This window comes from Sceloporus undulatus, chromosome 1, assembly GCF_019175285.1.
Source record: "Sceloporus undulatus isolate JIND9_A2432 ecotype Alabama chromosome 1, SceUnd_v1.1, whole genome shotgun sequence".
NCBI classification, from domain to species: domain Eukaryota; kingdom Metazoa; phylum Chordata; class Lepidosauria; order Squamata; family Phrynosomatidae; genus Sceloporus; species Sceloporus undulatus.
In genome coordinates this window covers 160,980,449-160,994,986 of record NC_056522.1, presented here as the reverse complement: position 1 = coordinate 160,994,986, position 14,538 = coordinate 160,980,449, and the positions used below count along the sequence as shown (strand labels likewise).

The window sequence follows — 14,538 nt, the reverse complement described above, 5'->3', positions numbered from 1 at the left end:
AAATAAAAGTACAACAATAAATATAAATAAATGAATATAAATAAATATATATATATAATATAAAAATAATTAAAATAAATTATATATATAAATAAAATATATGTTTAAATAAATATAAAATAAATATAAATATAAATTAAGTGAGCAAATAAATAAAATATATATAAATAAATAAAATATACAAATAAATGCAAATATAAAAAATAAGTACAAATAAATAAATAAATAAAATGCAGCAATAAATATAAATAAATATAAACAAATTATATATATATATATAATATGAAAATAATTAAAATAAACTATATAAATAAATAAATAAATAAATTATATACACACACACACACACATATAAATAAAAAATAAAAATTGACGAGTTCAGCAAATTTACATGAATTCGAATTGCGTTCGAACTGGCTTCCCATTGCCTGAAAATAGCTTGCCATTGCCCAAAATTGCGTGTGATCACCTCTCATGCAATAATGATTGCGTTCGGACTGACTTCCCATTGCCCGAAATTGCGTGTGGTAGTCTATCATGCAATAAACCCCATGATTGCATTCAGATTGCCATTGGATTATACTTCCAATTTCCCTTGTCTGATAAACTCCAAAGTCTCTTAGAGGGCTTAAATGCTATAAAGTCACCGGATCTTGTTTGATCTTGAAAGCTAAGCAGGGTCAGCCCTGGTTTGTATTTAGATGGGAGGCTGCTGTGCTATAGGCTCTATATTTCAGAGAAAAGAACTGGAAAAAGCCAACCAATCAATCCCTTGCCTTAGAAAACCTTATGAAATTAATATGGTCACCATAATAAGTCAACAGGCAACCTGAAGGCACATACGCACAGAGAGAAGTAACCTGAAGAGTTTTGGGGTTGCCATTCATCAGGACCTCCAAACCGGGACAAATGTAGGACAAAATGTTCAAATGTAGGACACATTTTTTTTGTGTCCTACATTTGAATAGGAGCCTCTGAGGCTTTCCCTCTGGGCCTGGGCCCCGCCCTCGGCGGGGGCGGAACCCAAGCAGAGAGGGACTCCTCCCCTTCAGGGAAGCTTTCCCTGCAGGCCTAGGCCCAAGCGGCAAGGGAAAGCCTCCCTCAGCTTGCTATATCTCGCCGGGGAGCAGGGGCAATCCCGGGGGCGGGGCCAAATCGGGCTGTGACCGTGCGGCACCGCCCCAAACTGAGAAAGTCCCGCCCCCAGGCGGGATATGGCAAGCCAAATTTTTGATCCATGGTGACCTTGTGGATGAACCATCCCCAAACATCCTGTCCCCCACTGCTCTGCTTAGTTCCGGCAAATTCATACCCCTGACCTCCTTAATAGAGTCCATCCATCTAGCATGTAGCCTTCCTCTCTTTCTGCTTCACTCCACCTTTCCTAGCATTCTTTTTTTCCCAGTGAGTCCCCTCTTCTCATGATGGATGTGAAGTAGGACAGCTCAGTGTTGTCATCTTGGCTTCCAGGGAGATTTATGGTTTGATCTGCTCTAGGACCCACTTGTTTCTTTGCCTTTTTGGCTGTCCATGGGATCCTCAGCACTCTTCTCCAGCACCACATCTCAGATGAATGGATTTTCTTCATATCTTATTTCTTGACTGTCCAGCTTTCACATCCATACATGGTAATAGGAAATACAATGGCTTGTATGCTTCTGACATTTGTGCTGAGTTGTATATCTTTGCATTTTAGAATCTTTTCTAATAAGGCTCTTAATATCCTCCGCTGGTACCAAGGGGGGCTTTTTCATAACCTCACCACAGGATAATCCCATATTTCCGATCACTGGCTAGCGATAAGGAGAGGATGAAACCCCTTGGGACAGATGGAGGCCAAATGCAGCCTGTGGGCTTGACATCCCACATTACTGCTCTAGCACATGCAGTTTGAGCCAGATCCTATAGAGCAGTGGTTCCCAACCTGTGGGTTGGGACCCCTTTGGGAATCGAATAACCCTTTTATGGGGGTCGCCTAAGACCATTGGAAAACACCTATTTAATTACAGTTATGAAGTAGCAACGAAAATAATTTCATGGGTTTGGATCACCACAGCATGAGGAACTGTATTAAAGGGTCACGGCATTAGAAAGGTTGGGAACCACTGCTATAGAGAGTCTGATGCATTTAGTGTCATTTACTTCAATTGGATACAGACAGGTGACTTGAAGGCACATACACACACAAGTTCTGGATAATTTCAGGCTGCAAGTGTCTGTAGGAATGTGTCAATCGACTACACTTAGCCCTTTGCTTCCGTTTGATGTAAGTGATTATTGACACAAACTGTCAACATCTGCAAAGGCCTATGGCAGAAGAGGGCTCAGCTCTCATCTATCAGCCAGCTGTTAGTGTTTCAGGTAAACCATTTAGACCTGACATCCAATGCCTTGGCATGTAAAATGATCTCTCAGTGCTCTGGGCAAGGAACATGCCCCAAGTGAAGCTGCTTGCCATTTTTTTTCTCCTTAAAATTTCAGCTCAGCAGTATTGTGTTTCTAAGCAACCGACAAATGCTTCATTCTCTTGGTTTCCCTGAGCAAGAAATTCATTTCTGCTAAGGCACAGCTGCCCAAGCAAGAAGAGAATAACATCATCTGGATCGGAGGCTTTTCTTACAGAGGAATTCCAGAACCTGAATCTTTTAAAATACCCATTCTACAGAAAGGTTAAAAGAGGTAATGGGTTATTTTTCATTTCTATATTAATAGAATATAGCATAATGTTATCAGCTTTAAGATGCTACTAATATGTTGCGCCCTTGGCTGTTATCAAACAATTTATTTTCTTCACTGCTAAGTGGCTGGCAGGAGTGTGTGTTTATTTCATTTTACCTTCCAACTAAAGTGCTTGTAATGGCTTAGTTTATTGGGATGTGTTTGCTGATTTTTACCAGGAACCTCTTGAAATCTTACATTGAATTTAGAAATGCTGTTTGATTTGAAAGAATGTGTAGAACTTGCTGGGCTGTCACACTGATTTATGACATTAAGGAATCCTGGAGGAAAGCAAATAGAGAGAATAGCTCAGCAGTTCTTAACAACACCTTTAACATTCTTTCTTGATTTGACTTTGTTTTGGTTTCTGTATGGAGTTTAAAATAGGATTTAACACGAATTAAGTAATCAGTTTTTAATTTATGGGTAATCTGTGGAATGTTACTAATAGACATTGGCATTATCCATTTTAAAAGAGAATAAATGTCATCGCTGGTATTAAGGAAAAGCCCTCTATTTCCTCTTTGCTATAAACATCCCCCATGTAGCAAAAATCTCTGTTTATATTAAAACATAAAGTATTAAAAAAAACCTCACATTGTTGAACAGAGGATGGAGTTGCAAAGAAGGGTGTTTATAAGATCAAATAGCCAAGTAATAACATATTTACCTTTTGACTGCCAAATAATGATACTATCAGTTGCTAATTCATCAATGGGCAACTATACTGGGTGCATCCCCAACCCTGGCCAAAAATCACAACACAATGTGAATGGCGGTCTATATCCAGGTGCAATTCTGATTTTGGGGTGTGTTGGGAATCTTGGGACATATCTGTGGCTAATCTTTCATTCCTGGAGGTCTCCAAGTATGATGACTGAAGGCGTCGAGGGTAATCCCTGGGGAATGGAAAAATGGCTCCAGGGGTGGCCTGCAAGATTACATTTTGCCCAAATAAATCTCATGCTTTAGTTATCTGAGCAAGCTGCAAAAAGAGTGTGCCAGTCAAACATCTGGAAAAGCACAATACATATAGTATAGTACACCAGAGTTGCCCATCTCTGATCTTCATCTTGAAAAAGTTAATTTGGGACTACAGCTCTACAGACTACCAGAATCAACCAGCCAAGATGGTCAGTGACCATACCGGCAGGAGCATCCTAGAAGTTGTAGTGCCCAAACTAGCTTTTCTGATCTCCCCCATTACTGCCTTCAGGCTAATTCAAAATTTACTTGAAAAAGAGGAAAGTTAGTGGTAGATGTTATCGCTATATTTGTGACAGCTCAATTCACATCTCCAGGTGACCAAATCTGACAGTTTCATGTAAATTAAAACAAGGCAGGGGGTACAATAGAGCCCTGTGGGAAGCTAGCATAATTCCCAAGAGCCAGAGCAATAATCTGGCATCACAATCTTCTTGAAGTTACCATCTAATGTGAATAGGAGCTGTAATTTCAACACCAAATTTAGACAAATATCTACAAAGATGCTGTCACTCATGGTATCACAAACTCCAGAACTTTATCTGGCAGAGGTTATCCGGCAGGGCAATCAAGGTGAATTTCATTCTTAAACCTGGCCCAAAACCTGACCTGAAATGGATCCGTGCCGCAAAGAGCTTACAATCTTCTAGTTTTTGCTGACCTACTGTCCTTAGCATGGTTTATTCATTCTCTTTACACTGTTTTCACTAAATTTGGTCTCCACAGTGGTCGGATTCAGTACCTGAAGGCTTCATATATTAATGGAAAGGAAACGTTTGAAAAAAGAAATTGAAAAACTCTTGTAAGTATTGCCTGTCATCTGTTTCTTATTCTATATTTCAATGGAGAGTTATAGCTAATAGTTTCATTCCCTGCCTTTTTGTGTGTAGAACCATAGACTTTCTAGTGTACCAGAGGCAGTGCCCCTTTCAGTATCAGTCACCGAGGAACAGAGAAACTGGGTGCTCTTGTGCATCCTGCTTGTAGGCTTTCCATAAGCATCTCACTGGACACTGTGAGAAGAGAATCACAAACCCAAGATGTCTCTTGTTATCTTCCTGCCCAATTAATATATATATATATATATATAAATAAATAAATAAATAAATAAAAATGCAATGGATGACTGAGAGTTGATCCTACTGTTCATTGCAGAGGAGATTATGTTGGCATTAGACTTCGGGAAAAGGAATTTGATCCACAAGGAAAGCGGCAAACCACTTTGCTAGATGACTTGGTAAGCTGACACTTTCTTCACCACTTCCTCATACATTCTCCTGGGATTTATGGAAAGCCTGAAATATCCTGCTTTGAGCCAAAATTAAAGTGACTTGCTGTTGCTACTGGTTACCAAAAGGAGAAGAGACAATAGGAGAACTCACTTGATACTTGACAACCCTATCTACTGTCTTTATCAGTCAGGCAGTTTTCTCTGGGTTCTACCCCAAGAATTTTGTATAACTGAAGACCAAACTACTTGAGTTAACTGCTCCACAAGGCCACTTGAGCATCTCAATATATCGACTCTTTGCTGATTCCAGACATACTTACTAGATAAGTGGGTTACCAGCTAAACTGGCACTTACAGCTGTGTATGTGCCTTCAAGTCACCTGTCAACTTCTGGCGGCCCCATTAATTTAATAGGGTTTTCTTAGGCAAGGAATACTCAGAGATGGTCTGCCAGTTTCTTCCTCAGGAATATAGCCTACAGCATCTGATATTCCTTGGCGGTGTCGCATCCAAGGACTAACCAGGCCTGACCCTGCTTAGCATCCAAGATCAGACAGGATGTGATGTCTTCATGTATGTAAAATAGCAACAACAAGTGAACTGGGAGAAGAGGGTTATTTTTTTTAGAAATACAGTAAACAGACAATTTTCCAAGGAATTTCAGCTATATGTATAGACAAAAACCGGGGTGGGGTAAGGAGGAATTAACAGTCACATCATTAAGCCTAATATTCTGGAGGTTCTTTATATATCAAGAACCACAGGAATTAGATTGGAAATGTTAGTTCTGTGTGAGCTGCCCCAACGAGCCACAGAACTGCTGGAACTGGCCATTAAAGCTTCTCAAGGTGCATCTACACTGTAGAAATAATGCAGTTTGGCACCACTTTAACTGCCATGGCTCCACCCTACAGATTCCTGAGAGTTTTGTGAGCCACCTGCATTCTTTGGTACAGAAGGCAAAAAACTTGTAAAAAGTACAATACCCAGTATTCCGAAGGATGAAGCTACCACACTTAAAGTGGTGTCAAACTGCATTATTTCTGAAATATAGATGCACCCTTCGAATTTCTCTGTAGGATTTGCTGACCATACAATGCACAAGCTAAGAGGGAAGAATGCTCCTCTTCAGCCTTGAAATTTACTCTGGTCCTGTTTCCACTCCAGTTTTTGCACAAATACACTACACCAATTCAGGAAAAAGCTGGCTTCCAGAAGCTTTCTTTGAAGAGTGGATTTATTCAAATACAAGCATAAGCAGAGCAACATAAAGCCTATTGAGCAACATACAAGCTTTAGCAAAAAGAAATCATGTTGTCTGACTTCTTGTTGTGTTTCTCCCCCATCAGGCTCACTATGATTTGGCAATAAATATTGCTTTACCATGGCTCAGCGATTCAGAAGCCAACTTACCTCGGGGAAAAGAAAAAATGTAAGTGTAAGGAATCAGATTATTATTATTACTAGTGGTGGTAGTGTTGGTATAAGACCTCATGTTGTCACAGATGCCAATAGTCTGGAGTTTAGCAAAACCAGTGCAGCAGATCTGAGGAAATGAAATGAGGGTGGAAAAGAGGGTTGAGGTTTAAAACTAATCTAGCAAAACAGCTCAAGTTGTTTATGTGGCAAGAATGTCTATGTCTCCTTGGCCTGTAACTTTCTTAGGAGGAAATCCCTGTAATCCTCGTTGGACCTACTTAATGCAGGTCTGCAGAAGCAGAGCCATTTTCTACCCCCAAACTGTTTTCCAGTATTACTTGCCTCCTTTTTTCTAGCCTCCACTCACTATTCTTATGGCTACACAGAGCCCTCCCCATTTCACTCAGATGTATACATAAACATGTGTTGAGAGCCCGTGTGGTGTAGTGGTTTCAATATTGGACTATGACTCTGGAGACCGAGGTTCAGATCTCCACTCATGGAAACCCACTGGGTGACCTTGGACAAGTAATGTTCCCTCAGCCTCGGAGGAACACAAAGGCAAAGCCCCTCTGACCAAACCATGCCAAGAAAACCCCATCATTGGTTCACCCCAGGATCGCCATATGTCAGAAATGGCTTGAAGGAACACAACAACAACAATGAACACACTAACATACACCTCCCCAATTCAAATGCACACAGTCTATATAGTTGGATGCCAAGAATGCTTTTCTGAACAATCCACCTCACTTTTGACCTACACCATTACTCCACAGGGCATCCAACCTTTCTATACTTTCTGCAAGACTGTTTTTCAGGCCCAAAGTGTAATTCTCCATCCTCTAATTTTTTTGAGTGTGCTTTTCAAGTCACTCCTGACTCATGGCAACCCTAAGTCAACCCTATCACAGGGTATTAATGGAAAGATACTTCAGAGGGGATTGCCTTCCTCTTGGGCTAAGAGAGTGTGACATGTCAAATGATTCACCCAATGAGTTTCCATTGCCAAGCAAGGTTTGAACCTTAACCTCCTTTAATCCTACACCAACACTCAAACCACTACACCACTCTGGCTCTCTATTCTCTGTTTTGTTGTTGTTGTTTGCCATTGTCCCCCCTTGATACTGAGAGCATGCAACTTGCCCAAGGTCACCAATGGGTTTGATGGCCAAGTGGGGAATCGAACCCTGGTCTCCAGAGTCCCGGTCCAACTCTCAAACTTCTATGCCATGTTGGCTCTTGTTCTCTGTCTACCCTCATACTTTTCTCCAGCCTACGTCTCCTATCTCTTCAACCCTAGCTAGTCTGCAGACCTCCCACTGCAGTATTACAATTCCAACCACAGAGACCCCCATGCCACAAAAACAAACACATTTTTCCTGTTTCTGGAGCAGCTGCTTCCATTGTTGTGGCAGGGACATTGCTGACAGAAAACCAAAGGAGTTTTGCTTGTGTGCTGATTTGCTGTGACTATTTTGCTATTAAACTTTTTTGTAGGTTCTAAATTTTCTCCATGTCAGCACTGTTCAAACTTCAGGTCTTTTTAATGAATACATGTCAGTCTGGGAACTCTATAGCAATAAAATGTTACAGTAATGCATTCTTATATAGATAGTGATGGGTGATTTATCTCCTGTTTTTTTCTCAGTTTTTGGGAATGTTTCACCCCATACCATTATAGCACTATGACCCAGTGGCATCACTAGGGTTAGTGTCACCTCCAGGCCTTGTCAGAGGGAGGAATCGAGTCTTGGTTGCCTCTCCTAGTGGGAGGAGGACTGGATGGAGACCCTGTGGATCCCTCTGGCCCTGCAGAAGGAAGAGGAGGAGGAGGAGGAGGAGGAGGAAAAAGAAAATTCCACTGCCAATGCTGTTGCAGTAGCTCCAACCAGCCTGATGTCCTGAAACCATGCCTCCTGGGCAGGCAGTGCCAGGTGCTGAGTCCTCTCCACAGTTGGAATGCACAATCCTCTTACCCACATCTCTGCCTCCACATTCCTCACCAGCTACCTAGCATACTGCTGTCTGTCTTGTCCTCCTTCCCTTCTGCTGCCCTAGCCTGTGCTTCCTTCTGAAGAAGAGGAGGAGTCTATGGACACTACTACCAGTGCCAGTGACATCCTTTCCTGACCGGGTCACCAGTCCTGACCGACCCAGAAGGGGCTGCCAAGGGGCAGCAGCACCTCACCCTCACCAGTTGTTGCAGTGGATGGATGGCAGAGATGCTCCAGCAGGCAGAGGAGGGCAGCCAGGGGATCTTGAGATGGATGGTGAGCAACTGCCCTGCCAGGTGTCACCCCCTCTGATGGTATCACACAGGAGTTTATCAAACGGGAGGAATTTCTCTTAAATTCGAATGAAAAGAAAGTGGGGCCATAATGGAGTCACAGTCACTAGTTTTGCACAATTACGTGAATATGCATTGCGTTCGAATTGGCTCCCCGTTGCCCGAAAATAGCATGCCATTGCCCGAATTTGCATGTGGCAGTCTATCACGCAGTAACGTGAAACCCCATGATTGCTTTCAGACTGACTTCCCATTGTCCGAATTTGCATGTGGCGGTCTATCACTCAATAACGTTCAACCTCATGATTGCATTCACATTGCCATCGGATTATACTTCCAATTCCCCTTGTCTGATAAACTCCACAGTGTGGTCTGTAACCCCTGGACCTCCCTAGCGATGCCACTGCTATGATTTCACTTTAAGTGCTATGCCTGCTCCCAAAGAATTCTGGAATTTGTAGTTTGGTGAGACGCTCGAGCTCTCTGGCAGTAAATTTCCAAATGTGTCACAAAACTACAAACCCCACAATTCTATGGGATGGATCCATGACTATTAAATTGGTATCAAAGTGCTATACTTGTGAGGTGTGAAACAAACCTGGGTCTCAAGGTGGCTTACAAGAATTGAAACATAGATGAATAAAAAAACACACCAGTGAAAGCATATAAAAAATTAAAATATAATTAAAATGTCATAGAATTAAAAGTAGTTTCAAAACATCTCCATTAGTGCACAATAAATGATAACAGTGCAGCGTCATAGTAAAAATTCTTTACTTCAGCTTCCAAAGTCCTGCCAATAAATAAATAACCAGCTAATAATCGGAGGACATCAGGGAATTAACCAGTCCCATCCTTCTAGGAAGGGAGTTACAGAGGTTGAGAGCCCCTCTGGAACTAGCCTTTTCTGTGCTTCCATCAGAGCCACCAGCAAGGGTGGTGTGACCAAGAGAAGATCCTCCACCAAAGATTTCAAGAGTCCTTGAGATAACTTATACCCACTGCAAATCATTGTTATGTTGAACGGCATAGCAAAATGAATGTGCTCTCTAGATCTTGTCAGGGATATCTGGCAACCTATGGGAAGTTTAACATTATAGAATCTTAGTGTTGAAAGGGACCGCAGTCCACAAGGACCATCTGGATCATTAAACAGAGGTTGCATGGGCATCTTTCAGGAATGCTTTAGTTGTGCATCCCTGCATGGCAGGTGTTAGACTTGATAGCCCTTGTGGTCCTTTCCAGTTTTAATAGTCTGTGATTCTTATATCCATTGCAAATATATTGTTGAGCTTGCTTTCCAGCTCTAAGATTCTGTCATTCTATGAATCTGAACTTCTGGCTCACATAGGTTGCCAGATGTTTCTTCCAGGATCTAGAGGCATAAAAAGGGGAGAGGCTTTTTAAGGGACTGTTCCATATCCTACAATCTTTCATATCCATGAAACATAATGGACACACATATTATAGAATACTATAGTTCTATAACAGAAGTACACCATCTCTGGAACAAAAATCACATTTCTATCATGAAAGGTTTTTTTTAATGTTTGTGAACCAAATCTACCTAACTTTCCCCATTTTTCTCCTTGATCTAATCTGAACAGGAAAGTACGACTATACAGCCGATACATCTATCCTAACAGAATAAAGAGAGAAGCTATGATTTTATCATCGTATGCTGGGATGCTAATGGTATATCACTTTCTATAAATACAGTTTCACAGTAAACATTGTACCTGTGTATGACATGCACCTGCACCTGTAGGGCTTGTCACTTTAAGAATCTCATGATCAGAGATAGAAAAGTATGCTAACAGTCTTGTTAATTATTATTGAGCTCTCAAATCCAATTAATTTATGTTAAAGGGGGGATTTTTTATCAGTTAAACTTACATTAGATAACTACAGTAAAGATTTACAGAAGTAACTTACTTAGGAGACAAAACACTTAAAAGTTGGGTGGTTAATTCTGCTACATCCTTCTGAATGATGATATGCATCAATTGAGTTGGTTATAAAGACAGTGAGCCCATCTCATACATGGGCCTCCCTTCCGTGGCTTTCAGCATATGCTGAAGCCGTGGTACAATATAATGAATGGCGCACGGGCCCATGGCGTCGCAAGCATGCGCCCCATTATTTTCAATGGGACATGAGCATACGCGATTTTCCCCTTATGTAGGGGGTCCTAGATTGTTTTTAAAGCACTACCAGGAAAAGTGACATCCATTTAAAAGGTTTCTGTGTACAGGTTGGCTACTTCTAGGGCCATGGGATACTCTACAACAACTTCTTACCTTTGCTAATAAAATCTATAAAATTTGATATTTTTTTTCAGTACTCACCCTGATAATTAATTGATAAGGAATGATAAAAGGGAATTCCTATAAATTATCCTCTCAAGTGTTTCCTGTTATTATAAATAAAGCCCAATTTCATGGTATGTTTGTATATAGTAGTCTCATAATCCATAAGTAACCAAATTGTCATGATCCTTCATGACAAGAGAATGTAGTTTATTAATAATGTCCAGAGACCATAGTCATAGTTTAGAATCTCAATGTTCTAATTATCTTTATTTTTGAATCATTTTGATGTCCCTAATTTTGTCATTTGGCAATGCTCAAATAATTTGTGTGTGTGTATATATTTTGCTCGAGTTGTAGTTCTTTGTTGTTTGTTTGTCTGTTTTTAACATCAGCATGTCTAGAAGTATGAATTTCAGATGAGGAATCCAAACATCCTATGGATACATTCTTGGGTTTTTCTGGACAGAGGGGATGCTACTACTGTAGTCAAAATGTTATTGTGAAGATCTTCCAACTTTTCTCCTAAATAGTTTTTTCCTCTTTTGCTGTTAGAAAGAGTTGAGGAGAAGAAAGAGAAATAATGATGTGAAACTATACCAGGGTTTCAAGCAGAAGGTCACATTTCTTCTGTTAAACTGTAGCACAAGTCTGCTTTATTGACTGTCCCCTTTCTCTCTAGTGCTCATCCATATAACTGGACCTGTGGCTATGGCACTGTGCACAGCACATTTTCTTTGTCCATCCAGCTGCTGACAACTATTTGAAAACTTCCTCTAAGAGAAATTATGGTTTTTTAACTTTTATTTTTAACTCAAAGAGCAAACAATATCCTAGTGGAAGCTCAGTGGAAGGCAGGTGATCACATGCATGCAGCACAGAGAAGCAAATGTTTTATCGAAAAAGAAATCTTTTCGGAACTAAAATTAACCAATAGGACTCTCTCTACAGAACAGCATTCCTGTTGAAGATGTACTTGCGATTTATAGCACCGGACCTTCTGTAACACACTGGCGGAGTTCTGCAAAAGTAAGTTACACATTTTTAAAATTAAGTTGATTTTTCCAAACTGATGGTAATGGAATGATGTGCTGTCTTGTTTTCATACATACATAGGAACACACATGTGAGTATGTACACACCACACGCACAGTCACACCATGTGCCCCATGTGTGCAGATATTTTCTTCCAACCATAACAAGACAATACGATGAAGCTATACAAGTCAAAAGAAGAGTACTGGTTTATGTGTGATTTCATTAAACCTTCAGGGCCACCGGATTCACCCTTGTAATCTCTCACTGCATCCTTTTGCCATGTTGACAGCCCCTCAAGCTTCAGAGCATGCAAGGAAGCAGAGTAAGTGAATGTTAACTTTTGCTCATTTAAACTCCGCGAGGGGGGGGCTGCACTATGAAAACTTGACTTGCCACTCCAGTTTTTCTCTTTTCTATAATTCCTCTAATAAATAATTTTTTATCCCAAAACTGTGGAATAATTGAAAATATCTTCCTAGATTTTAGGGATGAAGATCTTCTTATCCAGGGCCCATTCAATGCTATGATTCCACTTTAACTGCTATGATTCCATTCTATGGAATCCTGAGATTGTCTATTGAGGGAGGATTATTTGCAGTCGTCAGCTGGAGAATCCTCCTCCGATGTCTCTGGCAAAACTGTAAACCCCAGGATACTATAGAATGGAACCATGGCTGATAAAGTGAATTAACTGCTATAATTTTGTAGTGTGAATGGGCCCAGTTGGAAGTCTGACATCCTGTCTGGACAACCCAGGCTATTAGACCCAGGACAGGATTAGCCAGTCTGGATGCCAGTAAAGAGGCCTTAATACAGCTGTTTGTTGTGGAGTTTCCCAAAAACTCAGTGTCAGCAGCTGACAGATCAGACAGCCCTGTGTATCCCTTATCTGCCATCACCACCATGTCTGTCCCAAAGTCCTCCCACAACCTCTGTTCAGCAGGAGGCACCTGGCCATGTCGGTGTAGCTAGGTGCCCTGTTTCTGCCATTATGGGTGGCAGTGGAAGCCTTTGGGACAGACATAGCAGAGACAGCAGGTAAGGGGTGCACTGCATAAATGGGTCTATGGTGCAGCAGGGACAGGCTTGTAAACACCCATCCACCACCGTGTTGACCCAAGTTGGAACCAGGGCAGAATACCACAGGCTTAAGGACTTCCTGCCAACTCCAGAGAATGTTACCAACTGCAGTTTTCTTTTAATCACCTAGTTATGAGGAAAGGAGAGAAAGAAGAAAATAAATCTCATTCATGAATCGCAAGCACACAATCCATTTGTGAAGCCTATGAGACTTTCATACTGATTCTGTTAAACTTTCCCCATAGCTGCTGCTGCAGGTCACACAAAAGGGCTCATCTTTGGCTCCTGTTTATCCAGCATCACTGTTAACTGTTGTTTAGTATTCACAAAATGCTTTGTGAATTGTGTACTCTACTACTAGGAGAAAATGAGACTAGGTTTGGGATGATCTGATGATGTTAATGTCACTACTAGGGGGCTTCCATGCAAAGCAGATATAATTTGTTTGCAAACCAAAAAGAGAGATGAACAATGTGCACTTAAATGGGGTGCCAGGTGTAGGAGACATGTGCAAGAGTTCAAAGCAAGTGTACTTGCCAACTCATCACTGGTGAGTGCATCTTTTCAGTTGACATGTGCAGCAAGAGGGGAAATTCTGGTACTTCTCATTTTAGAAAAAGGCAAGGACTCTCTTTTACAATGAGCTGAACCTCAACAATGCAGGAACTACTTTTTAAGTTTCTCTGAAACTCAGCACAACAGGTGCAACCCCTCAACTTCTCTTATCATTACTGGGAAGGAGGACAGACATGTCTCCCATTCTATTCTATTCTCATTGGGCATTGAGATATTATCCGGTTTTGAGGTCCCTCCACTGGCTGCCTATCAGCTTCCGGGCCCAGTACAAGGTGTTGGTTATCACCTTTAAAGCCCTAAATGGCTTGGGTCCAAGCTATCTTAGGGACCGCCTCCTCCCATACAATCCTCCCCGCGCTCTCCGGTCCTCTGGGAGGAACTTACTGCAGCCTCTAAAATCTAGGCTTGCGGCAACCTCCCAGAGGGCATTCTCTGCTGTCGCCCCCAAACTCTGGAACGACCTGCCGGATGAGATCCGTCAGATAACATCATTAGACAGCTTTAAAAAAGCGGTCAAGACGGATCTCTTCCGGCAGGCCTTTCCAGATTAACCATCCCGGCCCAGGTTCCCAGGTTCCCTGATTCCCTCATTCCTCCCGTGGCCCCATCTTAGAGATGGTTGAGGATCAACAGAGGGATATCAGGGTTTTTAGTTTTAATTGCTGTTTTTATCCTTGATATTGTATTTTTAATATGTTATACTATTTAATACTGTCTTAAGGGGGGAGGGATAAAGTGTTTTTAATTGTCATATTTTATATTTTACTGTTGTTAACCGCCCGGATTGGTTTGCCAGAGGGCGGTATACAAATAAATATTATTATTATTATTATTATTATTATTATTATTATTATTATTATTATTATTATTATTATTATTATTATTATTATTAT

The 14,538-nt window shown here is 41.1% G+C and overlaps 1 protein-coding gene across 1 annotated transcript in view; it reads left to right on the top strand.

Moving 5' to 3' along the window:
* Window positions 1–2,110: 2,110 nt before the first annotated feature.
* C1H2orf80 (chromosome 1 C2orf80 homolog) overlaps window positions 2,111–14,538 on the top strand; it is a 14,147-nt gene continuing 1,719 nt past the window's right edge. Inside the window, exons 1-8 of the mRNA XM_042466589.1 lie at window positions 2,111–2,361; window positions 2,482–2,679; window positions 4,429–4,504; window positions 4,858–4,939; window positions 6,283–6,365; window positions 10,250–10,337; window positions 11,903–11,980; window positions 12,224–12,311. Coding sequence (XP_042322523.1) covers window positions 4,464–4,504; window positions 4,858–4,939; window positions 6,283–6,365; window positions 10,250–10,337; window positions 11,903–11,980; window positions 12,224–12,311 — 460 coding nt within the window. The 5' untranslated portion in view covers window positions 2,111–2,361; window positions 2,482–2,679; window positions 4,429–4,463. The remainder of the gene's footprint in view (window positions 2,362–2,481; window positions 2,680–4,428; window positions 4,505–4,857; window positions 4,940–6,282; window positions 6,366–10,249; window positions 10,338–11,902; window positions 11,981–12,223; window positions 12,312–14,538) is intronic.